This window comes from Lotus japonicus, chromosome 1 (assembly GCF_012489685.1).
Source record: "Lotus japonicus ecotype B-129 chromosome 1, LjGifu_v1.2".
In the NCBI taxonomy this organism is placed as follows: domain Eukaryota; kingdom Viridiplantae; phylum Streptophyta; class Magnoliopsida; order Fabales; family Fabaceae; genus Lotus; species Lotus japonicus.
Genome location: NC_080041.1, coordinates 78,235,725 through 78,259,911, shown reverse-complemented (window position 1 = coordinate 78,259,911; position 24,187 = coordinate 78,235,725). Strand labels below are relative to the sequence as shown.

The 24,187-nt window shown below is 36.6% G+C and overlaps 2 protein-coding genes across 4 annotated transcripts; both read left to right on the top strand.

The window, feature by feature from the left end:
* Nucleotides 1–5,060: 5,060 nt before the first annotated feature.
* Nucleotides 5,061–7,544, top strand: LOC130715114 (flavonol synthase/flavanone 3-hydroxylase). Its single transcript, XM_057565162.1, has 3 exons — nt 5,061–5,683; nt 6,205–6,532; nt 7,157–7,544. The coding sequence occupies exons 1-3, from the start codon at nt 5,214–5,216 to the stop codon at nt 7,367–7,369; spliced, it is 1,011 nt and encodes a 336-aa protein (XP_057421145.1). The 5' UTR covers nt 5,061–5,213; the 3' UTR covers nt 7,370–7,544.
* Nucleotides 7,545–10,881: 3,337 nt separating this feature from the next.
* LOC130715093 (oxysterol-binding protein-related protein 1C-like) lies at nt 10,882–18,512 on the top strand. 3 transcript variants are annotated; one of them, XM_057565137.1, is made up of 10 exons: nt 10,882–11,539; nt 13,321–13,692; nt 13,810–13,906; nt 14,874–15,283; nt 15,953–16,108; nt 16,283–16,450; nt 16,540–16,680; nt 17,022–17,246; nt 17,436–17,549; nt 17,828–18,512. In XM_057565137.1, exons 1-10 carry the CDS (start codon nt 11,108–11,110, stop codon nt 18,002–18,004), a joined length of 2,292 nt encoding a protein of 763 aa, XP_057421120.1. In that variant the 5' UTR covers nt 10,882–11,107; the 3' UTR covers nt 18,005–18,512. The 3 variants fall into 3 exon arrangements, with proteins under 3 accessions (XP_057421120.1, XP_057421126.1, XP_057421135.1); XM_057565143.1 differs by having other exon boundaries at nt 10,886–11,539; nt 13,321–13,680; XM_057565152.1 differs by lacking the exons at nt 10,882–11,539; nt 13,321–13,692; nt 13,810–13,906 and adding an exon at nt 14,433–14,584.
* The last annotated feature ends 5,675 nt before the right edge of the window (nt 18,513–24,187 follow it).

The window sequence follows — 24,187 nt, the reverse complement described above, 5'->3', positions numbered from 1 at the left end:
ATAAATTGATATTTTGTCGTAAAAAATTTTTTTTTAACAAAATGTCAACATATTTTTTACTACCATTAAATGTGATTTTTGAGTTTTGAAAGAATTAGTTTTATGATTATTGAATGTGTGACCTCGAGAAAAAAAAAAGTTTACATATTTATAATAAAAAGTAAAAAGTAAAAATGTGAATATAATATTTAAACTAAAATAACTTAATTATAATTTTATTTCATTGGAGATAATATGCGATTCTAACAGAAAGAAGAGTACGCCTGCTTTTGTTAGAAAACTAATGTTTTTGTATAAAATATTCTTATAATAGCGATCAGGTTGTTTATACAACTGCTTGTTAACATGTGTCATTTTCTTTTCACAAAGTATACGAAGAGCATCTCCAACGAAGTTCTTATTTTAAGATCTTAAAATAAGATCCGAATCTTATTAGATCCCACCATTTGAGCTGTCCTACATGGCATGAGATCTTAGCTTTTAGCTCAGGTACTCTCAAATCTGGGATCTTAAATAAACTAATATTTTTTCTCTCTCCTTCAATACCATAATCAAAGTGAAAAATAGGGAGGGAAATAAATAATATAAATATATTGGGTACCGTGGGTCCAGTCAAAAGTAAAATAAGATCCAAACCACTAGAGTGAAATATGCATTGAGATCTTATGAGTGTCTTAAATCCTATGTGACAATCTGGGTCCCCAAAAAGTGAGTTAAGTCCCAAAATAAGTTCCTACCATTGGAGATGCTCTAAGGTGATGCATGAAATTATGAGAATAATTTTAAATAAAAAAAGAATTTAAAGAGGTGAACACCTGTAGCGTCGCTTTTTACCTTTGAAATTAGCCAAAATCATATAAAGGTTTGGATGATCTATTAAAGAGAGAAAAGTGTAATTGTAGCATGCAATGGGGAGGTTATTCTTTCGGGCACGTTAACACGTTAGGGGGCGTTTGTTTCACTACTTGGAAAAAGATTCCCAGAAATATTTCGGACGGAATGTACATTCAAGCGTTTGGTGGCATATTTGAAAAATATAGGCTAAAAAGCACTTTTGGCTCATGATGTTTCAAGTTTGTGCAAATTCTGCCCCTACTCTATTTTTGTCGATAATTCTACCCTCAATGTTTTACAAATGTGCACTGTTTGCCCCTCCGTCCGTTTGACGTTAAAAATTAACGGAAGAGGCTTAGTTGGCACTAGCAATGCCACATCAGCATCTACATGGCGTGACACATCACTAATTATAATTAGAACTTGAAAAAAGAGGTGAGGGGGATTCAAACTCAAGTCATGTAAGTGGAAAAACAAACCCTTTACCAGTTGAACTACATACATAATTGTCATATTTTGCAACACAGTTTTATTTATATTATAACTCTTGTTCTTCCTTCATGCCACGTAGATCCTGAGGTGGCATTGCTAGTGCCAGTAAAGCCCATTTCATTAATTTTTTAACGTCAAAGTGACGGAGGGGCAGACAGTGCACATTTGTGAAACATCGAGGGTAGAAACGTCGACAAAAATAGAGTAGAGGTGGAATTTGCACAAACTTAAAACATCAGGGGCCAAAAGTGTTTTTTAGCCAAAAAAACATACCTGGGTATCTTTTATTCTTGGGTAAGTCATATACCCATTCAAAGGCATTTGTGATTCCCACTATAGAGAGGTGGGGAAGCTGAATCTTGATGAGAAGGAAATGGGATTTTTTATGTGAAATCCCTCGGTTGCCACCACCCACTATCCACGTTTTTTGCTAAGAACCCGCCAAGTCAATGAAGGAGGTAGCTCTTCATGGAGCATCAAACGATGTTATCGTAAAGGTTGCACATGAGTGAAGGATACCCTTGAAACATTCATGGATGGTGATGATGTGTAATGTTTTAGTGAGCATGTATCTAGTTAAACCTTTTGGGCAATTTCTTAACGGTAAATATGTAAGTCTTCTGTTAGAGTGGAGATCAAATGATAGAAGTGTGAGCACCATTTTCAACCATGACTGGAAAATGAGTGGGTAATTGTAGAAAGTTATCACGTCGTGGGGGAATCACATTATGCGAGCTACTTGTGTCAACCAAAACACACAGTAAATGACCATAGATTGAGCCCACCATAAATTTGAGTGTCTCGGGCAATGATGTACCCTGTAAAGCATGGTTAAAGAGTTGGAAATGGATGACCTATGATTCATCCTCATTAACGGGTAAATAGTCACATTGGTCCCTGGATGTTCGCACCGACTTCAGAATCGTCCCTGGATGAATTTTATTAGGCTCGCGGTCCTCAGATGTGGCAAAAAATAGTCATATTAGTCCCTGACGTTAAAATCCCCTAACGTCCGTTAACCCAATTAATAAAAGTCAACATTATCTTTCTAATTTTCTTTCACTTTGGTCCCTTTCTTCTTTCTTCCACCCTCTTCACCCCCTCCTTCCATCATTTTCACCAAAACCCACCCCCCATCATGCTTCAGAAACCCAGAACGTAAACCCACAAACCCAACTCAGATTTAACACCAAATCAACCCCCTTCACCACCAATCTGAAGCTTTTCTCACCAAACACTGAAAACCCAACATCCATAGCCACACCCACCTTCCGTAACCGAACCAACCAGCCTCCTTCCTCATTCAAACCTCCGACCCAGATCTGGTTTATCCTTTCTCTCATTCCCCAAAGAGCAGTACCCAACTGATGGTAATTCCAACTGATCATCTGCTAACATTAGTAAAAGTTATTGGGGAAGGATGGGTAGGGATTGGACAATCAAGTTATTTACCTTTTCAGCAGACAAAAATAACATACGTGAGAGGAACATATTTTTTTGGTCAAACTTGTTTGAAATTAAAATCCAAAAGGTTGTCAACGACACTTACAACATATGAGACTAAATTCCAGGAGGGCTACAACAATATGCACAAAAGCATAAGGAGATGAAGATCAAACATGCACACTCAGTTGTCACAATCAACATAAATTATGAAGTAAAACCATAAAGGGCGTACAAAAGCCCCTAACCCCCCCCCCCCCAAATTAATAGAAAGCTAAATGATTTATGAGGATAAAAGATCTACCCTTTTTAACCAGCGCTCCCAAAGAAACGACACAATTGGCTCTGTCGAGGTTGTAAGTAATGTGGCTACCAAAGAAGCCCAAAACAAGACATCAGCTGCATCAAACAAGGGTCACAGCAGCTAATATGAAAACAAGGTAAGAAAGACAAACTTCTACAAATCATAAACAAAAACGGTAATAGAGGCTGCAAAGACGGTGGAAGCGGCAGGGACACGAATGAAGCCATGAAGGGAACCGAAGATGGTTGTGCAACCCAGCCAAGGTCGCAAGACGGGAGGTAGCAAAGCACACGAAGGCGATAGGTGGTTGAGGCTGAGGCAGGATCTGGTGAACTCTCCATCATTAGGGGAGGAAGAAGTGCAAAGAACCGTGGAGGAGTGGTGATCAGATATGGAGGAGGGGTGCAGAGTGTTGGCCGGAGCTAGAGGAAGGATGCAACACAGTATAAGGTCACAGAGAAAGGTGAAGGCTGAAAGCTAAAGGAGAAAAACAAAACACTAAAAAATCCACTTATTTGTGTAATTAAACTGTGGTGAGAAGCCTCCCTGATGAAGGAATTTGGGTCTAAAACTGGTGGTAAAAATTAGAAGAACACTATGGAATTCTAAAATAACAACTCAGAAAGATTGTTTTTTTTGTAAAAAAAACCACGTATAACTAGACTGGCCTTTTTTTTGTTGAAAACTAGACTGGCCTTTTATGTAGGTGCTGAGGCCTTTTTTTATCATTATGGGCTAGCCCATCAATAATTTTTATGAGTTTTCACTTAAAAGTTACCTTCCTCATGGACCCTACTTATGTGGTTGGTAGTTCTAACGAGTGAATACAACAGTCCCACGTTGATTGCTCTTGCTATCTTTTGTTTTCATTCTTCTCTTTCATCGCATCCCACGCTGATTTCATTACCATAAAAATAATAGTTTTCTACTAGATGAGTGATTCTTTAGTTTTTACATCCCAAATATCCTGTGTAATATTGAAATACTTACTAGTTAGTTTTTTTTTATAGGTAAATTGTTAATTATTACTCCCTCTCTTCCCTATTATAAGTCACATTTTTTGAAAAAAATTTGTTACAAAATATAAGTCACTTTCTAATATCTAGGAAGCATTAAATAATTTTTTCCATGTTCACCCTCATATTTAATATGAAAGAGATGATAAACTTTAGAAGTATTAACTTGGAGAGAGAAAATTATAGGAAAGTAAATAAGGGTAATCTAGGAAAGTAAATCATTTTTTTTACAAATTTATTACTAGTAACTACTTTTCTTAATCTAAGAGAATTAGTTATTTGTGACTTATATATAGAAACGGAGGGAGTAGTAAATTAGTTTCTTCGTTAGGAATTTAACACTGACCTTCCACAGTGTAAATCTCTTCAATTCCCTTAGCTCTCTTCCCCCACTTACTAGTTAGTGATTACCCATCAAAAGCATAAAAAATAGTGAGATGCTTTTAATTTCATCATAAAATTAAAATTGAATAATGATGTTTTTTAGCACAAGTATAATCAATGAAGACAATCATATTCAACCGAAACTGTTTAGATTTTGATGGTATTAGCTCTTTTAACAAGAGTTTTTTCAATCCACAATACTTGAGCATGAGATTTTAATAACATATACCACTCGAATCAACCACAGTTTTATACTTGCCACTACATAAGTTTTATGGTGCTTGCTACGATACCACAACACTTAGTGTGGGTATGATACATGAAAAGGTTGTGGACCAATCACATCCTCCGTATTTAAAAAGAAAAAAATGAAAATATAAATTATTTTTGTTGTGGACCAATCACATCCTTCATGTATGATACATTGTGGGTATCATAGAAACCTCCAAGTTTTATTAGTCTCACTAAAATGAGGTTAAATCAATCTGGCGTGCCCTGTTCAAAATATATATATATATATATATATATATATATATATATATATATATATATATATCTTGTGTGCCACACTATAGTAAAAGTGTGAACAAGTTAATTGCAGAAAATGAGGTTAAAGAAACAGCTATCTTTTTCTTTCTATCTCTATATATACACACACCCTGCAAGCTAACAAATTTTCCAAGATGCATTAGCAAGTATAGGAGAATTCAATAATTAACAAGTTGGTGAGGCAGTGCAAAATGGAGGTGGAGAGGGTTCAAAACATAGCAACATTGTCAATCCACTCAAACACAATCCCAATAGATTTCATCCGACCAGAAACAGAGCAACCCGCATTAACCACATTCCACGGTGATGACATCCCTGACATACCCACCATTGACCTGAGCAACCCTGACCAACAGAACCTGGTGAAGTTGATATCTGAGGCTAGCCAGGAGTGGGGCATGTTCCAGGTTGTGAACCATGGAATCCCCAGTGAGCTGATCAGTGAGTTGCAGAGTGTTGGCAAAGAGTTCTTTCTTCTCCCTCAGGAAGAGAAGGAGAAGTGTGCTAAGGTTCCTGGGTCTCAGAGCTACGAAGGCTATGGAACTAAGCTGCAGAAAGAGGTGAATGGAAAGAAAGGTTGGGTGGATCATCTTTTTCACAGGATTTGGCCTCCTTCTCAAATCAATCACAAGTTTTGGCCCCTCAATCCACCTTCTTACAGGTTCTTCAATGTTAATTCTGTTAGTCCATTTCATGATATCAGAGTCACTAAAAGTGATTTTGAACTTAATTCTTATTGGAATAATGAAAAAGTTAAATTTTAGCTTAACTTGTGAGATATATAATATAAAAATGTCTAATTTTTGGGATAGTTCTTTTATTCGACAGCTTAAATTGAATAGTTGCTTCATGATATAAGTTTGGTAGCTAGTGATATAAGTTATTATCGTGTTATTTTAAACAAACAACTTTGATTCAAATATGTCGATTTTAAATGTATAATTTTAAGTGTATAATAACCTCAATAAATCAAAGTCATCTGACTAAGATAGAAATGTGAAGATCAACGAATTTGGATTCAATCCATATATATTGTAGACACTTTAAGTCTAATAATTTTTTTATGTGAATGAAGGGTTAAAAATATTGTATAAAATTACTCATTTAAGCTTTTGGATTATACTTTTATTAAATGTATATGTGCTCTTTGGTTTGAAGTTTATATTTGGTTTGAGGGTGCAGGGAGACCAATGAAGAGTACACCAAGTACATGCGTGTGGTGGCTGACAAGCTGTTTACATTGCTGTCTTTGGGGCTAGGAGTGGAAGGGAATGTGATGAAGGAAGCTTTTGGTGGAGAAGAAGTTGAATACATGTTGAAGATTAACTATTACCCTCCATGTCCTCGCCCTGATCTGGCTCTGGGATTGACCCCTCACACTGATCTTAGCTCACTCACCATTCTTCTGCCCAATGAGGTACCAGGCCTCCAAGTTCTCAAAGATGAACGTTGGATTGATGCTAAGTATATCCCCAATGCTCTCATCGTTCACATCGGGGATCAGATTCAGGTTAATTAGATCTTAATTGTTTGCAGATTTTGAGTGTTTAATTTTTTTTTCGAAAAATTGAAAAATAAAAAATTATTTGTTGTAATTACCTATTTTTAAAAGTTTTTATTCAGTTTTCTAAAATATTAAAAATATCTGAGATGTTTACTGTTTTTATTTTTAGTTTTTAAATTATATTTTTTTAATACATTGTAATACACTTCATTCAAATAATTTTTTCCTTTTATTCTTTCAAAAAGCAAATTTTGAAAGTTGTTTCTAAAAATGGTTTTAAATGAAATGATGCTCATATTCACTTTAAGCCGACATCCTTCTGGCATACAACTTAGTAGCAATTTTTAGCCATTGCTAATGTTTGCAACGAATGATGTGTAAGTCGATTGTTGGACTGTGAATAGCTAAAAGTATTGTTCATATATAATCACTCATTTTTAAATACAGAAAAGTGAAACAAAAATCATCCCCAACAAACCTTTTTTTTAACCAAACACAATTTCTTTTTCACAGTTTTTGCTGGTTTGTATAAGTACATGCGAAAATTGTTTCACCTGAATTTAGGTGTGACATGGGGTCACACTCTTTGATTCATGAGATATTTATGAGAACATTGTTGCAACATGGCAGATTGCGAGCAATGGGAGGTACAAGAGTGTTCTACACAGAACAACCGTGGATAAGGAACGAACGAGGATGTCATGGCCTGTATTCCTGGAGCCACCGGCAGAGTGTGAGGTTGGTCCTCTACCTCAGCTGGTGACACAAGATAATCCTCCCAAATATAAAGTCAAGAAATTCAAGGACTACGCCTACTGTAAACTTAACGGTCTTCCCCAGTGATCATATCACAACATGTTTAACTTTGCTAATTCTGAATTAGTATTTCAAAAATGTGAAATATGTGAATTCACCCAGCCAGAGATTCTAATTAATTATCAGTTCTCTTAGTGTGTGTTTGTTTTAATGTTGAACAAAATTAAGTACTTTAATTTATGTCCAAGGAAGCTTGAGAATCTCTTTTGATGTTTATGTTGTGATATATTGGAAAACGGCAAACGGGATGGGTTAACGGTATATAAACAGACCATAAGAATTATCATTGTCTTGATTAATAACACTGATAAGTTTAACTAGATAAGATCCTATCAAGTCGCACCATGACATATGCAAAACAGAGATCCATCTTAGTTGTTCAAACTAAAAGACCCAACATCATAAATCAACTAACGCCATAAAGCTTAGTCCCAAAGTCTAAAGTAACATAAAAATAAAATACAAAATGAAAAGGATTAGATGAACAAAACACAGACATCATTTGCATTGCCTCCAGACCCACTGCAACAACCCATAATCAAAAGGAGCATGAAGCAAAAGGCAGAGGTCGCGCAAAAACCGTAGCCTCAGTAACCTTCAAGGAGTTCAAGAATGAGATCAACTACGAGATCAAAACAACGCACAATACTCCACCGACTACTAACTATGACGACAACCTCACCCCTCGAACACCACTTTCGCCACCGAAAGTGACCCACCAGCAAAACCCACATCGGGGACATCCACCATAACGGTGCACTGAGAAGATCTTAGACCAACCACATATATGAGTAGATCTAAGCAAAAAGGTCGAGCATAGAAAATGCGCATAAACAACGAGCTTAGATGGCGGTTCGAGGATAACCCAAAGGTGCACGCAAGCCGAAGAGCGAGGGCAAAAGAGTAGGAATGCTGACGGCTGCTTCAACAACAATGTCGACAACCCGGAACACCCTCCTCCAACCCCAACCTCACCAAACGCGAACACAACCTCTTTACTATCCACGAAGCCCACCGCGAGCAAGGGACACAGATCTGAGAAAATATGGCCAAAGCAGGGGAGCATACCCCAGGGTGAGGAACGGAAGCCAGAGGCAAGAACGAAGGGAAGAAGGAGAATATCATGAAAGTATTAAAACTAACTTTATAATCAAATGCAATAACAAATAAATGAAAATTTATTCAATATGTACAACAAAAGTGTTAAAAACTAATCAACATTAAAAATAATATTATTAAGTAATAAATAACTAGTTTTTAATATAATATATAGTTGAAAAAATTGTATGAAATAAAATAAAATAAAATAAAAGATGGGGTGAAGGTCATGAGAGTAAAAGTTTTTTTTTAAAGGCATTAGTATAACAAGTGTAGTTTAGGAATTTTTTTTGACAGGGTAGTTTAGGAATTGAACATGAGTAAATAACAAATAGGGTTAAATGTGTTTCTAGTCTTTGACTTATTCGTAATTTTTCCTCTTTTATTGGTCCCTGAATATTTTTGTTCGATTTAAAATAGTCCTTACGCATTATAAAGTTTACGCGACAATTTTTTTTACCTAGCTAACAATCTACATAGGCTTTTATGTGGATTTTTCACACTTTTTTCGTCTCTCAATATTTTCTTCCATCAAATTTAGTTATTCTTTTTTTTTTCAAAATCTAGAAATTCATGTCAACCTAGAAACTTCGTCTTCAAAACTGTAAATTTCCTTCATTTCCTTCATCTTCCTCCTCCTCCCACTCAAAACCATCAAAACCCCCACCCAACGGTAGCAACACCACTACTAATGTGAATGTTTTTTTTACTCGAACATAACTGTCTCGTACTAAAATACATTTGATGAAAAAAAGAGCATTTTTTTACACAAAAGACATTAATACATATTATATTAATATATGTTATTTCTATTCGAAAGAAAATACATAAGTTATTTAAACGTATTAATAAATATATCATTCTATTGAATATATTAATATGTGTATTATTTATTAATTGCAATCAATTAAGGCGGTTAATTACCTAGAATTTTAAGGGCTCATCCTATCCTATCCGAAACCAAAAAGTGACAACTTCGATAAGTGTCACCCCCTCATTCTATGCATTATATTTTTTCATAAGTTTTCTCTCTTATGCTATAATTAATAGGTAGATAATGTTATATTTATATTTTATTTTTTTGTAATTTAAATATTAACTAATTGCATATTTTTGAAAATAATTAATGATTAATATTTCATTTAATAGTTATTAATGATTAATATTTCATTTAATAGTTATTAATGATTAATATTTCATTTAATAGTTATTAATGATATTAGAATATTTAAAAAAAGGTAATTGTGATTTTTTTCAAAATTAACTACTGTATTAATTTGACATTTAATGACATTAAAATAATTAATAAAAGTCAATTGTGACTTTTCTACCATTAAAATTTATGTTGATAAAGTCTTTTTTTAATGATTATGATTATTTTTTATATTACAAAATAAAAAAAATTGAATGTAATATCTCGTCATCAAAAATTGATATTAAACAATTAAAATTTATTTGTAAATTATAAGCTCTCAATAGTAGCTAGCACTATAAAAAATAAAAACTATGACATTTTTTTAATTGATGACGGTTTTAATTAAAATTAAAAAGTTAGATGATTGAATTAAGAATATGACTTAAAGTTATCAGTTAAACTAACGGAAAATATATAAAATCAAATTTATATATGACCACATATTTTATTTACACATTAACATCATTCTACATTTTAGTTTAAAAAAATATTCTACATTTTTTAAAACACATGTATTATCCCTGATTCAATTAATCATGTTTGAATCGAGTAAGACCCTAATGAGCGGAAAATTCTCCCTAACAACTACTCCTTCAGTTCCTAATTAATTATAAGACCTAGTTTTAAATTTTTCATATTCCTAAATATAAGACCTTTAACAATAATCTAACAAAAAAATATTATACTCTTTCATATATACCCCTCACATTAATTGTGTGTTTTCAATTTCAAAGTTTTAATTACCACTTACCATTAATTAGTGAGAGAAAATGACAAAGGGTAAATATGGAGGAATGTGTGCATTTTTAAAAAACCAACTACACATTTAATATTTTCTTAATAAGCGCAATTTTTTTGTATTAGGTCTTATAATTAGGAACAGATGAAGTAATATTTAACATAACCACATTTACAACGAACTTGAAATTTTTACTTAAACTAGAACAATCTCGCGTTAATTGATCTGCGCGTTTGGTGATACTTTAATATATAAATTATATTGCATCACACTTATATAATTATTTATTATTAAATTAATTTTTTTTACGAACATGTCGGAAAATAACTTAACTCTTTAGATATTTAGTTAAATATATAATTTGATTTTTGAGCGAATGAGCAATGAATATGAATAATGATGTAAAAAAAAAAAAACTTATCCATCCAATGTGGTTTATGAGCCTCGAGGGGATTAACCTTATTGTTATCCATGTCAACTATGTGATACCTTGAGAAAAAAATATCAATAAATGATATAATTATATTAAAAATATAAAAAATGAAATAGGGCGATTTTTACTACGAGCCACCCTTGCATGGTTTGGCCGTTAAGAACGCTCCCCCGGTCAAAGAAAATATTGGTGTTGGCAATGCTATCCTATGCTTAATGCTCATTCAATTCATTCTCTATTCTCATCATTATCATTATCATCATCATCATAATCCAAATCCAAATCCAATCCATCACATCCATGCATTCCTTTCGCAGCAGCAACAGCAAGATCAGCAACAATGAATCCACGGCTGTGGTACAACGTTCCCTCTCAAACTGCAGCCGCCCCTCCTCCTCCACCCGCCGTGTTGTACAACGCTCCGCCTCCGCCTCCGCCAGGTTCACTCGCCAGAACACTGAGGTCATGCTCAATGACATCGTAGGAAATGGGATCTCCGGCATCCTCTACAAATGGGTCAACTACGGCCGTGGATGGCGCCCCCGCTGGTTCGTCCTCCATGACGGTGTCCTCTCTTATTATAAGATCCATGGCCCTGATAAGCTCGTCCTCAACCGCGACGTCGAGTCGCTGTCGAAAGTCATCGGTGAAGAGTCCCTCCGCCGCATCTCCAGCCACCGCCATTCTCCCTCCCGCAACCGCCGCAAACCTGTCAGCGAAATCCACCTCATGGTATTAACTTAACTCCTCTCTCTCTTATTTTTTTTAGTTTGATTACGTTGATTAAATCTTTTGATGATCATTTATTTATCTCAGTTTTTGTTTCATGATATCACATCAAATAATAATGAGCATGTAGGTATGGATTGTGGAATACACCACATTTACATTTTATGTAAAGATGTTGGGTTGAAAAGGCACCAATGCACATGTGAATTTTGTGAAAATTAAATGTGGAAGATGGAGGTCATTTCTCTTTAGATTAATAACATAAAATAACTACCCAATATGGGTAATTTACACCAACAGTTGAACATCCCATGTGTTTGTATAAATTAATATGTACACACATTGGCATGCACTGTAACTCTAATCCATGTCTCTAGTCCATTAGATTGAAAGTACTTTTAGTCTCTTCCAGCATAAACCCAAACACACATTGACTTGTCTAATTTTTGGAATAAATTTACACAGCAGTTAAACAACCCATGTGTCTGTATAAATTAATATGTACGCACATTGGCATGCACTCTAACTCCAATCCATGTCGCTAGTCATGTTAGATTGAAAGTACTTTTAGTCTCTTGTAATTTAAACACAGACACACATATTGACTTGCCTAACTTTTGGAATAAGTTGTCTAGTCCCTTTAGAAGTGAATTTGGATCCTCTCCTACCAACTTTCATCTACATCTCTCTGAAACAATAATATTATAGGCTTTTAACTAACAATCAAAATACATTTTTTAATCATGAAATGATCTTAGTTATTAAAAATAAATAGATAGCCAAGATTTTATAGGAGAGAGATGCACTGCAGGAGAGGAGAGGATCTGATTCTTAGATAGTACATTCAGTTTATAATCATGACATCAAAGAATAATGAGTATGTGATGTTGTTTTGGATTACATCATGGATTTAGATTTTCTCTTGTTTATGGTTAGGGCGAAATAGGTTATGCTAGGTCAAGCTTAACCTTCATTCTAATTTTACGGCCCAAGCTTAACTTATGACTTGTGTTATATATTGGCTAAATTTTAAGGTTTAACTTACTAATTTGTTTATAAGCTTATTTAACAGAAGTTGCCTTTCTAAAAAGGCTAGTAGCAAACAGACTATATAGGTCGCAGACTAATTGGCTAGTAGGCTAAAATGTCTTTTTTATATCTTATTGCATTTTTACTAATATAATAAATAAAAGTAATATTAAACAAACAAACCAGCTTATTAGACGAATCAAGCTTTTTTTTATAGTTTGTGCCTAGTCATTGTAGTTCATCAAGCTCTTTTATAAAGGCAAAACCTAACATTTTAAATAAGCGGATCAGGGTATATCAGACCTTTTAGACCGCAGGCTCTTGATAGACGGTCTGACATACTTCGACCATACTTGTGGGATGATATAGTTATTTTTTATATAACAGTGTCATGTAATAGGAAATGATCCATTACATTTGTATTAGTTAGGATGATTGATTAAAAATTTAGATTGCCTGACTTATATGAGGAGTTAATCAACCCAATCCTAAGTAGATTAATAAATTTTGTATAGAAATTTTAATTAAAATGTGAGACTAATCCTTATATTTAATTACATTAGTCCATCTAGAATGAGACAGACAACCTAGAAAAACCATAATAAGAAATGTGATAGTGAGGGAAAAAACAGAGATGGAGAAAACAGAGTAATAAACTTGAGGACTTGGATTTAGTGTAATTGATTCTTAATTTTATTGAATGTTAAAGTTAATTGATTTTGATTTTTGCATGGGAATTGACACATTGAGCACAGGTGTGTTCGGTACGAGAGAACAAGTCAGATGAGAGGAGGTTTTCAATATGCACCGGAACCAAGAAGAGGCTGCATTTGAGAGCAGAAAGCAGAGAAGACAGAGCAACATGGATGGAGGCAATGGTGGCAGTGAAGAACATGTACCCTCGACTTCCCAGCACAGAGGTCATGTCCCCCACCATGTCCACGGTGGTTTCCACCGACAAGTTGAGGCAGCGCCTCTTGCAGGAGGGTGTGAGTGAAGCTGCTATTCGTGAAAGTGAAGACATCATGAGGTCTGAATTCTCTGAGTTGCAAAAGCATGTTGTGGCTCTCAAATACAAGCAGTCTCTACTTATTGACACACTGCGACATCTAGAGGTGCTTCATTCTGTTGAGTATAACCAGATGAACTAGTGTATATTGTTTTGATGTGTGATTCTAGTTTCTGAGTCTAATGGTGGATTGGTGATTGCTAAGGTTGCTTTCTTTAACTGTTGTTTCTGATAGACGGAGAAGGTTGACTTGGAGAACACACTTGTTGAAGATCAAAGGCATTCAAGGGATGAAGGGGATCCCTATCTATCAACTCATGAAAAGTACAGTGGTAAGTTGAAATTGTGTGCACATTGTGTTTGAGAAAACAACTTAATGAAACGTTTAAGGCGATAAAAACTTATCATAATAGCGCTTACTAGATAAGAATCTTATTTCAATAAGCTTCTGAAATAAGATAATCATAAGATATAAGCGTTTATTCATAAGATAATCTAAGCGGCTTATGAAAATAACACTAAAGAACTTGTAGGTAGTCATAAGCTGTTTTTAATAAACTTACCTAAATACTTGCCTAAGTGTTGATATTGTAAGATAAGCTCGGATAAACTCTTACAAATGTAGTCATAGTGAAGAAACCACTCCATTCAGTTTGTGTCTCTACTGAGGTCCTAGGGGACAACAAATGACTTGTTCAATGAACTATAGGATAGAGTAAAAGGTTGTCTAACTTAGGTTAAATAACTCAGCCTAGGTAAAGAAGTGAGTGTACTTATCAATACACTTATCTTAATCATGTTAGTCCACCTAGAATGAGTTTTTTAATACTTGAAGTAAGTTAGAGAATCCCATGAGTGAATGCATGTTAAACTGGTAAAGTTATTGCAATGGATCTGAATGAAGTATATTTGAACACCTTCTACCTAGAACACATCTAATGGAAGAGAGCTGTAGCTGTACTAATTAGCAGTTTAGCACATTATGAATTCCTCTCCTTCATTTACAATTTGTAAGGCATATTACAGTTAATTTTATAATAAATAAGCAGTATTATTGTTTAGTTCCTTGGTGTATGGTTTTTCCTAATTGAGGTGATCATTTGTGTTTTCAATTTATGAGTAAATGGTTAATTTTGTCCCCCCAATTAAAACTCTTGTTCTTGGACTGATAAACGAGGATATAATTTTTTCCTTGTGTATGTAAATTTTCTCCTGTTTTGTAGCACTCTAGCTATTTTTACTTTGTCTAAGTAAATTTTCCACATCTCAAATTAATTTTGCTAATTTGATACATGACAGATGGAAGTGGCAGTGATTACTCTGATGAGCAGGACAGGCATGATCCCTCTGATGATGACCGCGATGCATTCTTTGACACACTTGAAATTTTCTCAACAAGTTCAGTTAGAAGTAATGGATCAGACCAATGTGAAGAGAAAAGTTCAACTGGAAAACATGACCCAATGTCGCCCATAGGATCTGTTGGATTCAACTATCCTTACATCCAGCGAAGAATGAAGTTGCCTGATCCGGCTGAGAAAGAGAGTGCAGTCAGTCTATGGTCAATAATCAAAGATAATATTGGGAAGGATCTTACAAAAGTTTGTCTCCCAGTTTACTTCAATGAACCCCTCTCCTCATTGCAGAAATGTTTTGAAGATCTAGAGTACTCTTACCTCCTAGACCAAGCATGTGAATGGGGTAAAATGGTTAGTTTACATTTGCAAAACATTGTGTGCGTGTTTGGATCAGCGTTGTGAGAATTAATTTTGGATAGAATTGATTTTGTTAAAATTGACTGTGGTAAAAGTGAGTTGAAGGTGAAGTGATTTCTATAGGGTAATGTTGTGAAATCTAGTAATGAAGTCCACAATTGATTATGGGTGCGTTTGGGTTAACAGCTCAATTAAGCATTATGGCAATAAGCACTAATCACATAAGCATTCATAAGCCAATTTGAGAAAATTATTGAAATAAGCTGAAAATAAGTTATAGGTAAGCATAAGCTTTTATTCATAAGCTAATCTGAATAACTTACGAGAATAAGCTCAAAACAGCTTTATAGGTAGTCCATGAGCTATTTAATTAAGTTGTCCCTAACACTTGCATAAGCGTTTTTGCTATAAGATAATGTCTACTGCAGAAACTCTAGCTTCTTTGCAGATTTGATTTTGGGACTAAATCAATTTGCTAAGTCGATTCCCAAATATCTGTATAACCGCCTTAAAGGGATTCTGGTAAATGAAAGCTGATTCTAAGACTCATAAACGGGGAACTAAACACACACTTAATAGCATAGTTCACTAGCTGTTGTTTTGCCCGAAGTTTCAGGAACTCTTTTGTAATTAATCTCTCACATTCATGGTACTAATGCACAGGGTGACAGTTTGATGAGGATGCTACATGTGGCTGCATTTGCAGTTTCAGGGTATGCCTGCACTAGTGGTAGAAGTTGCAAACCATTTAATCCACTGTTGGGTGAGACATATGAGGCAGATTGTCCAGACAAAGGCCTTCAATTTATCTCTGAGAAGGTACAAATGTTTTGCACATTTTTCATTGTTTGTTTCATATTGTTTCCCAGTTAGGCACTCTTTCCTAGATAACTCATGTCTCTTGATCAGTAAAATTAACTTAAGTTTAGAGGTCAGGGAAACAAGCGGATTCTAGTTGGATGTAAAATACTTACGCTATTCGTCTTGAGATAGGTCAGTCATCACCCCATGATTGTTGCATGTCATTGTGAGGGCCGTGGCTGGAAATTTTGGGGTGACAGCAATTTAAAGAGCAAATTTTGGGGTCGATCGATTCAGGTTGATCCTGTTGGAGTATTGACTTTGGAATTTGATGATGGGGAAGTGTTCCATTGGAGCAAGGTATACACAATTTTGCTTGACATTAGTAGTACTTACCAATATCTCTTCCAATATGCATGCTGATTAGCTAATTAATTTTCAATGATCAGGTAACCACATCCATTTACAACCTCATTTTAGGAAAACTCTACTGTGACCATTATGGTACAATGAGAGTAGAGGGGAACCGTGAGTATACATGTAAGATCAAATTCAAGGAGCAATCCATCATTGATAGAAACCCCCACCAGGTACCTTTACCATATCTCATTTTGATTCCTGAAAGATATCGGGTCGGTCACTTCAATCCCTGAAAGATACAAATCACCTTTTTCGTTTCTTGTAGATAAAAAAAAGCAATTAATGCAATCTTTTTACAATATCAATTTTATCTGTTAAAGGATTAAATTGATCATCTCTTCATCTTTTATGGACCAAAAACATGTAATTCCGTGTTTCAGATACTATAAATTAACCGATCTGATATCTTTTAAAGACCAAAATGATGATTTACTAATTTTTCTGTTATGTAGTTCATAGACTGATAGACATATTATGTAACTTATGCTTTATAATTTAAGTTCTGCTGCAGGTTCATGGCATAGTAGAAGATAAGAAAGGTAAAACGGTGGCAACTATATTTGGAAAGTGGGATGAGAGTTTGCATTACGTAATTGGAGGGCATTCAGGGAAAGGATCCAATGTGTCAGCAAAACCACAACTTTTGTGGAAGAGGAGCCCTGTACCAGAGTACCAGACAAGGTACAACCTCACACAGTTTGCTACTACACTGAATGAAATCACACCTGGACTAAAGGTAAACTGTTTGAATATTGATTCAAGACCCCGTTTGGATACGAACCAAAGAGCACTTATTGGAGTTTCTCTACTTGAAAATGCAGTATATAAGTTACAATAAATGTTCTTTGGTTCGCATCCAAACGGGCTCCAAGCGTATGAACAAGGTCCTATGTGGCTTGTACTAACATTTAGAGTTAACAAACAGGAGAAGCTGCCACCAACAGATTCCAGGCTGAGGCCTGATCAAAGATGTTTGGAGAATGGAGAATATGAAATGGCCAATTCTGAGAAGTTGCGGTTGGAACAAAGACAGCGGCAGGTACAATTCCTCATTAGTACTGCTTAGACACCCAAAACAGTGAAAACACGGAACTGACACTCCATTTTTCTTATCACATCATATATTATATTTATTACTACTTCTCTTGCTTATTTTCCTTTCTCACTTTGAGTGTTTGTCGGGTTTCTGCATTATGCGGATATCCACGAATCATTACTCTTTTACATTTGGAATTTAATTGGATTCTGTCTTGTAATGAAATGCATTATGCTGGTTAACATGCTGTTCATTAACTAAAGCCTCACTATAATTGTCAGGCACGGAAGATGCAAGAGAAGGGTTGGCAACCAAGGTGGTTTGCTAAGGAAAAAGGCAGCAACACTTACCGCTATGTTGGTGGATACTGGGAGGCAAGGGAAAAGGGGAGCTGGGAATCTTGTCCTGACATTTTTGGCCAATTCTCAGCTGATCCTGATTCGACCCCAACTCCATAAATTATTAAGTGCATGTTTGGAAACTCTTCTACATTTGAAGCAAGAGTCTCAATTCTGGAGAGAAGTTTATGGGAGTAACTTCTAGGTTTCAGAACTCGTCGTGAAAGAGAAGCTGATTCAAACATGTTATAACTCTTTTCACTGAGATCCCGACCTAGTCCCCTCCCCACCAATACATCCCCTTGATCGTATATTCACAGCCATATTTATGGTCATTACTTCGTCGAGCATATAAAAGCCTTTTGTGTACTATGTATGCGTATATAGAATAGAGTGGTTGTTTTCAAGAAAGTAACTTCCACCACAACTACTTTTCTTGCTGTAAGATACTCATTTCAAAGACCCCATTTCAAACTCTAGGGTTTTGGGGTGGAGTTGAACTTTGAATGGAAGTCATAGTTGGTACACAACCAATACTGAACTAGTCATTCAAACTTTACATTACATTCTTAATGTGTAAAAGGAAAACCCACTACATAAACATGCACTTGTTTATGTTTATTCTAAAGTTCTGATGATCAATTGAACATTTTTAACTGTTTAATGTTGAGTTTTAATTAATCAATCCAATCAAATACAAACTAGAATGAAAAGTCAAAATTTGAAAAAAAAAATTGAATTATGTATTTGATCATACCCAATTTTTAATTTAATTTTAAAAGTCGGTCCAATCCCAATCCAAAGTATTACACATATGCATGTTGTAATTTGTTTACGTAATCATAGTTATTTTTCTTACAATGGTTTTTCCTTCTAGGAATCAGATACAAATTCATAAAGCCTAAGAGACACTTTTAGTATTTTTTTTAGTGAGCATGTCTTCTTTTGGTCACTTCTTTCTGCTAATATGTTTATGGGCATTCTTTATCGTTTTTTTTTGAAAGGCCGAATGAAATAAATGAATAGAAAGTAACACTAGCTAGGGGTGTTACAACCCAAGTACAAGAAGAGATAAAAGAAAAAAAACAGAGGAAACTGAAATAGCAACAAGCAAACAAAACCTTCTTTATCGGGTTTTTAGGGTTTTTTTCCTCCACTCCTTCTAGACCTTTTCCCTTTTGGCTATTTCATTGATATGCTTTTATGTTGTCTTTTTTTCTTACTCGTGAATGTCTCCTACATATGAGGAATCTTTTGCTTCTCATTGGCCGTCTTTTCTTGGTAGTGAAAATCACAGGATATGTCCCCTTCATTACTCCATCCGTTCCAAAATTATTGTAGTTTTAGTTTTTTCACAAAGTTTAAGAGTTCATTAATTGATGTTATAATATGACTGAAACACCCTTATTTAATATGAGATATATGAAAGAGAGAGAATGAAAATCATTGACCAACTAATTTGTGAGAATTGTGATTGGTAGAAATAAGAGGTGATACTTGGGAGATGAGGGCATGAATGGAAGAGAGTGAGATAAAGAGTCCTAGATATGTAAAACAACAATGATTTTGGAACAAAACAAAAAAAAATAAAACTACAATAGTTTTGGAACGGAGGGAGTATGATTCTATGAGCCCCGCCAGTATTGCTCCTTTTTTTTTATCAGGGCACTTATTGCTCCTTTTAATGTCTTATCTAGTGTCTATTTAGGAAAAAACGACGCTATGTAGATCGGTTGTGGGAGACCTATATGTTGGAAATGTACAATTATAAATAATACACGTTTGTGTTGAACGCGTGAGATGGTATGGTGGTCAACCGCCAGTTTCAGAGGAAGGTTTCAATTTAGGTGGTCAGAATAGGGTTTATGGAGGTGGAGGGGGAGGGATGAATTGTAAGAGAAAGAGGGTCAGATATAATGGGTCAAAAATGGAGGGGGCATAGGGGGAGGAGACAAAGGGACATGGAGGCTCACAACAAATGGGAGGAAAATGAAGAAGGAAGTGTTGAAGAGTATTCATCAACGAGTCCTTCACTCCGTAGCTCACGGCCTGGCAGAGATTACACAAATTTCAACCTGAGTTAAAGGGAGAAGGAGAGGCATGGATGAGCGAAAATTAGTATTTTTGTAATTCAAGTGATGAATAGCTGACTAAACTAGTGTCACTAAACAATGCGAACACCTCACAAATGTCTTTTTCTTTATCTTCTAATCACATTCATCATATATCACATTTATTATTTCCTTCTTTTCTCTTTCCTTCTCAATATGAATGTCTATTAAGTATTAAGTGACTGCATTTAGGGGTGGAAATAGGCCAGGCGGCTCGTCAGGGGCCTATGGCTCGGCTCGTCTGAGGCTCGGCCCGGCCTGACTCGTTTATTAAAAAGGTCAGGCTTAGGCTTTTTAAAAGACTTATTTAACTAAAAAGGTCATGCCCAAACAATTTAAAAAGCCTATTTAGCCTGATAGGCCGGCCTACTTATATATTATTTTTATTAATAATATAAATAAATATAATTTAATTTTTTTTAAACTGATGTATACTTCATTATAAAAAAAAAACCCTAAGTCCCTACCCTAACCTAGATTAGAAACGTTCCAAACATATTCAGCATAGCACATCCTCAACTGCACATGACGCAGGCTGCAGCCAACCGCTACTGTCGATCTGCCGCTGCCAAGTCCACCTCTCCTCCAATGATATGGTTTAGTTTTTGAAATGCAATGATACAGGTTTTTATATTTGAAAAGAAAGTGCAATGATATATAAAAGGCTTATTAGCCCACCAGCCTAATGACCTTCTTTTGATAAAATTGTCTGTTAAATAGGTTTTTAAGAAGGCTTGTAGGTCAGGTCAGGCCTTAGAGCCAGGCCAAGCCATAAAATTTGGCCTATTGATAGGCCACAAGCCAGGCTTGGGCCACGAAAAAAGAATGCAGGCCAGGCCTAGGCCACACAAAACTTGGCTCGGCTCGGCCTATTTCCACTCCTAACTGCATTACATAAATATTGCGTACGTTTAGTAGCGCAAACAAATATAAACAGTTTGATGAGGTAAACTCACAAAATTGTATGCGTTTGATTTGATTTTCAGTTAGACCAACATTTGAATGCCTCATAATTCACATAATCAATTTCAATGCGCCTTAATGCTAAAAGAAGAAATGGAGTAAACCAACTTTTACATTCATTTTTTTTTTGATACACCGGAAGATTGACACGAACAGAACAACTAACAAGAAAACGAGTCCCTCAAGATGAAAGGTTCCACTTCCACCGGAGGTCTCTCAACAATATGTAACCCAACAAGATCGGAGTTTGCGCCTAGATGTGCCAAGCAATCCGCTGCGGTGTTGCACTCACGGGGAACCCATTGAAGCACAACTTGCCATGGCTGAGAAATTAAAGCAGCTATGTCTGCCAACATGGGGCAGAAAGTATGGCTCTCCCTATGGTTTAGCTCCCGCAGGACCTCCTTGCTATCAATCTCAGCCACTACATCTTTGTAACCCATCGCCCATGTCATTATGAGCCCATCCCTCAGAGCCCTAACTTCTGCTTGGAAAGCGTTATCTCCAACCGCAACAGACCAGAACCCCTTTATCCAGCCTCCATCCGGGCCGCGAACTAAACCACCTCCTCCCACAAAACTGCGACCACTGCACCAGCTCCCATCGGTATTAAGCTTGAAGCTACCCGTGTCCGGAGGTCTCCAAAAATTGCTAATCAAGTCGCTGTGCTGCATCCCATGCGCTGGATCCATGGCTATAACGAAAGCGTCATGCTCCAAAGAAAGGTGTCTCCAAGCCTCCTCCACACTCCAAGCTTTTTCCTCAAAAATAAAATTATTTCTCCATTTCCATATTCCCCAAACCCCTGCGAGAAACAATATGCCACGAGTTCCACAGGCATTATTCTTCATCCATTGTTCCACAGTATCTGATAGAAAGCCCCTCCAACTCAAAGCCCCCAAACAGAGCCAGATTTCGCGAGCATGAGGACAGTCTCTGAGGCAGTGGAGCTCGTCCTCCATCAACCCCGAGCACCTGTGACACGCCGGCGACGGCGACATATTGCACCTGAACCTGTTGTTATTAACCTGTAAAGATTTGTGCATTACAATCCACACAAAAAACTTTACCCGTTCAGGAACCTTAAGCTTCCATATCCAACGCCAAGAATTAGATCCCTCCTCAACCATACCTGGTTCACGCAACCATTTGTAAGCATCTCGAACCGTGTAACATCCCGTGCCACTAACTTGCCAAACCCAATTATCCTGCCTCATCATGGTCAGCGTTGGTGTTATCTTCTCCAAACTAGCTTGCATCTCCATCGGTATCACCGTGTAAAGCGTGTTCAAAGACCAGGTCCCATTTCGAATGATATCACATAACCGGTGCTGAGTACCAGTGATATGAACAAAGGGAAGCTTTGGAGCCCAAGGACCCTGGCCAGACCAGTCATCATACCAGAGAGATGACTCCCCCTTACCTAACTTGAAAGCAAACCCATCTCTGAGTTCATCCCTGGCACGCAGCATCCCACGCCAAACCATCGAGTCTTGTTGGTGAGCCTCGACTTGCAGAATGGAGGCATGCTGAAGATATCTGTGTTGCATAACCCTAACCCATAACTTATGGGGATGATGGAGCATACTCCACACCACTTTCCCGAGAAGAGCAGTGTTCGTTATTGCCATGTCTCGGACACCAAGACCACCCTCCTCCTTGTCTTTTTTAACGGTGCTCCACTTCACCAAATGCCATCCCCGTTTCTTGTCCCCCCTCGACCACATGAAAGATCTCATGATTTGTTCCATGCGGTTAAGAATGGCTCTAGGAATCCAAAAAACTTGCATATAGTAGGTAGGTATTGCAGCCATTACCGCCTTGATTAGACACGTTCTCCCCGCTACATTCAACAGGTTGGATCTCCAAGATGCCAGTTTACGCTGCAAATTATCAAGTAAGAAGTTAAAATCCGTCCTTCGCAGGGTTCTTCCCTTCAACGAAAACCCTAAATAGCGCCCCAAATCTTCCACAAACGGTATTGGAGCTATGCTTGCAATTTCCTCCTTGACCGCTGCTCTTACACCTTTGGAAACTATAGCTTTTGACTTTTGAATATTCACCTTAAGTCCAGAACTGTCACATAACAACTTGAGGGCATCCGCTACAATATGAACCTGGGCGGGAGATGCCTTGCAAAACAATAAAACATCGTCAGCAAAAAACATGTGAGAGATTGGGGGTCCATCTCTCGTCAACCTGATTGGGTTCCAGCTTCCAGAATCCACCAAGTGCTGGATATGTAAGGATAGGCGTTCCATGCATAAAACAAAGAGATATGGTGACATTGGATCACCTTGACGAAGCCCTCTTCCTGGTTTGAAGGATTGGAGGCGTTCGCCATTCCAAAGCAACGAAAGTTTGGAAGAGGTGACACAACACATGATTAAATTAACTATGCCAGAGGGAAAGCCATAGAGCTCCAAAGTTTCCCGAAGGAAAACCCAAGATACACTATCATATGCTTTTTCCATATCTATCTTGAATGCCAAGTATCCTTTGGACGCCATAGACTTATTCATAAAATGAACAACCTCTTGTGCTAGAAAGGCATTGTCCATGGTCCCTCTTCCAGGTAAAAAACTACTTTGCATTGGACCAACAAGCTCATCTAGAAAGGGACGAAGCCGATTCACCAATACCTTTGTTATCAACTTAAAAGTTACATTACAAAGGCTGATCGGTCTAAACTCCTTGATGGTCGAAGGTTGATCAACTTTTGGTATAAGTACCACCAAAATCTCCAGAAGTTGTTCATCTACTATGCCTTCTCCCACTGCCCGACGCACTAGGTGCCATAAATCATCCCCAACCTGATGCCAGTATTTTTTAAAGAAAAATGGTTGAAACCCATCAGGCCCAGGTGCCTTGAAAGATTTCATGGCCATTAGCGCAGCACGAACTTCTTCCTTTGATACCGTTTGAGTTAAACCATCACTCGCAGCCGGAGATAGTTGGGGAACCACTACCTGTGGCATAGACGCTCGAGGCATGGAAGCATCTTGAGCGAAGAGCGTGGAGAAATAGTCCTGAGCCATCTCTCCTAACTTGCGTTTATCACGACACCAAGACCAATCATGTAATCTAAGCTTATGAACTGTGTTCCTTTTGCGACGTATAACCGCCTGAGTGTGGAAATAGGCAGTGTTGTGGTCCCCAAGTTTGATCCTGTCATCTCTAGCCTTCTGGTACCAAGTTATTTCCTCTTGTTTGAGAATGCTTCTATACT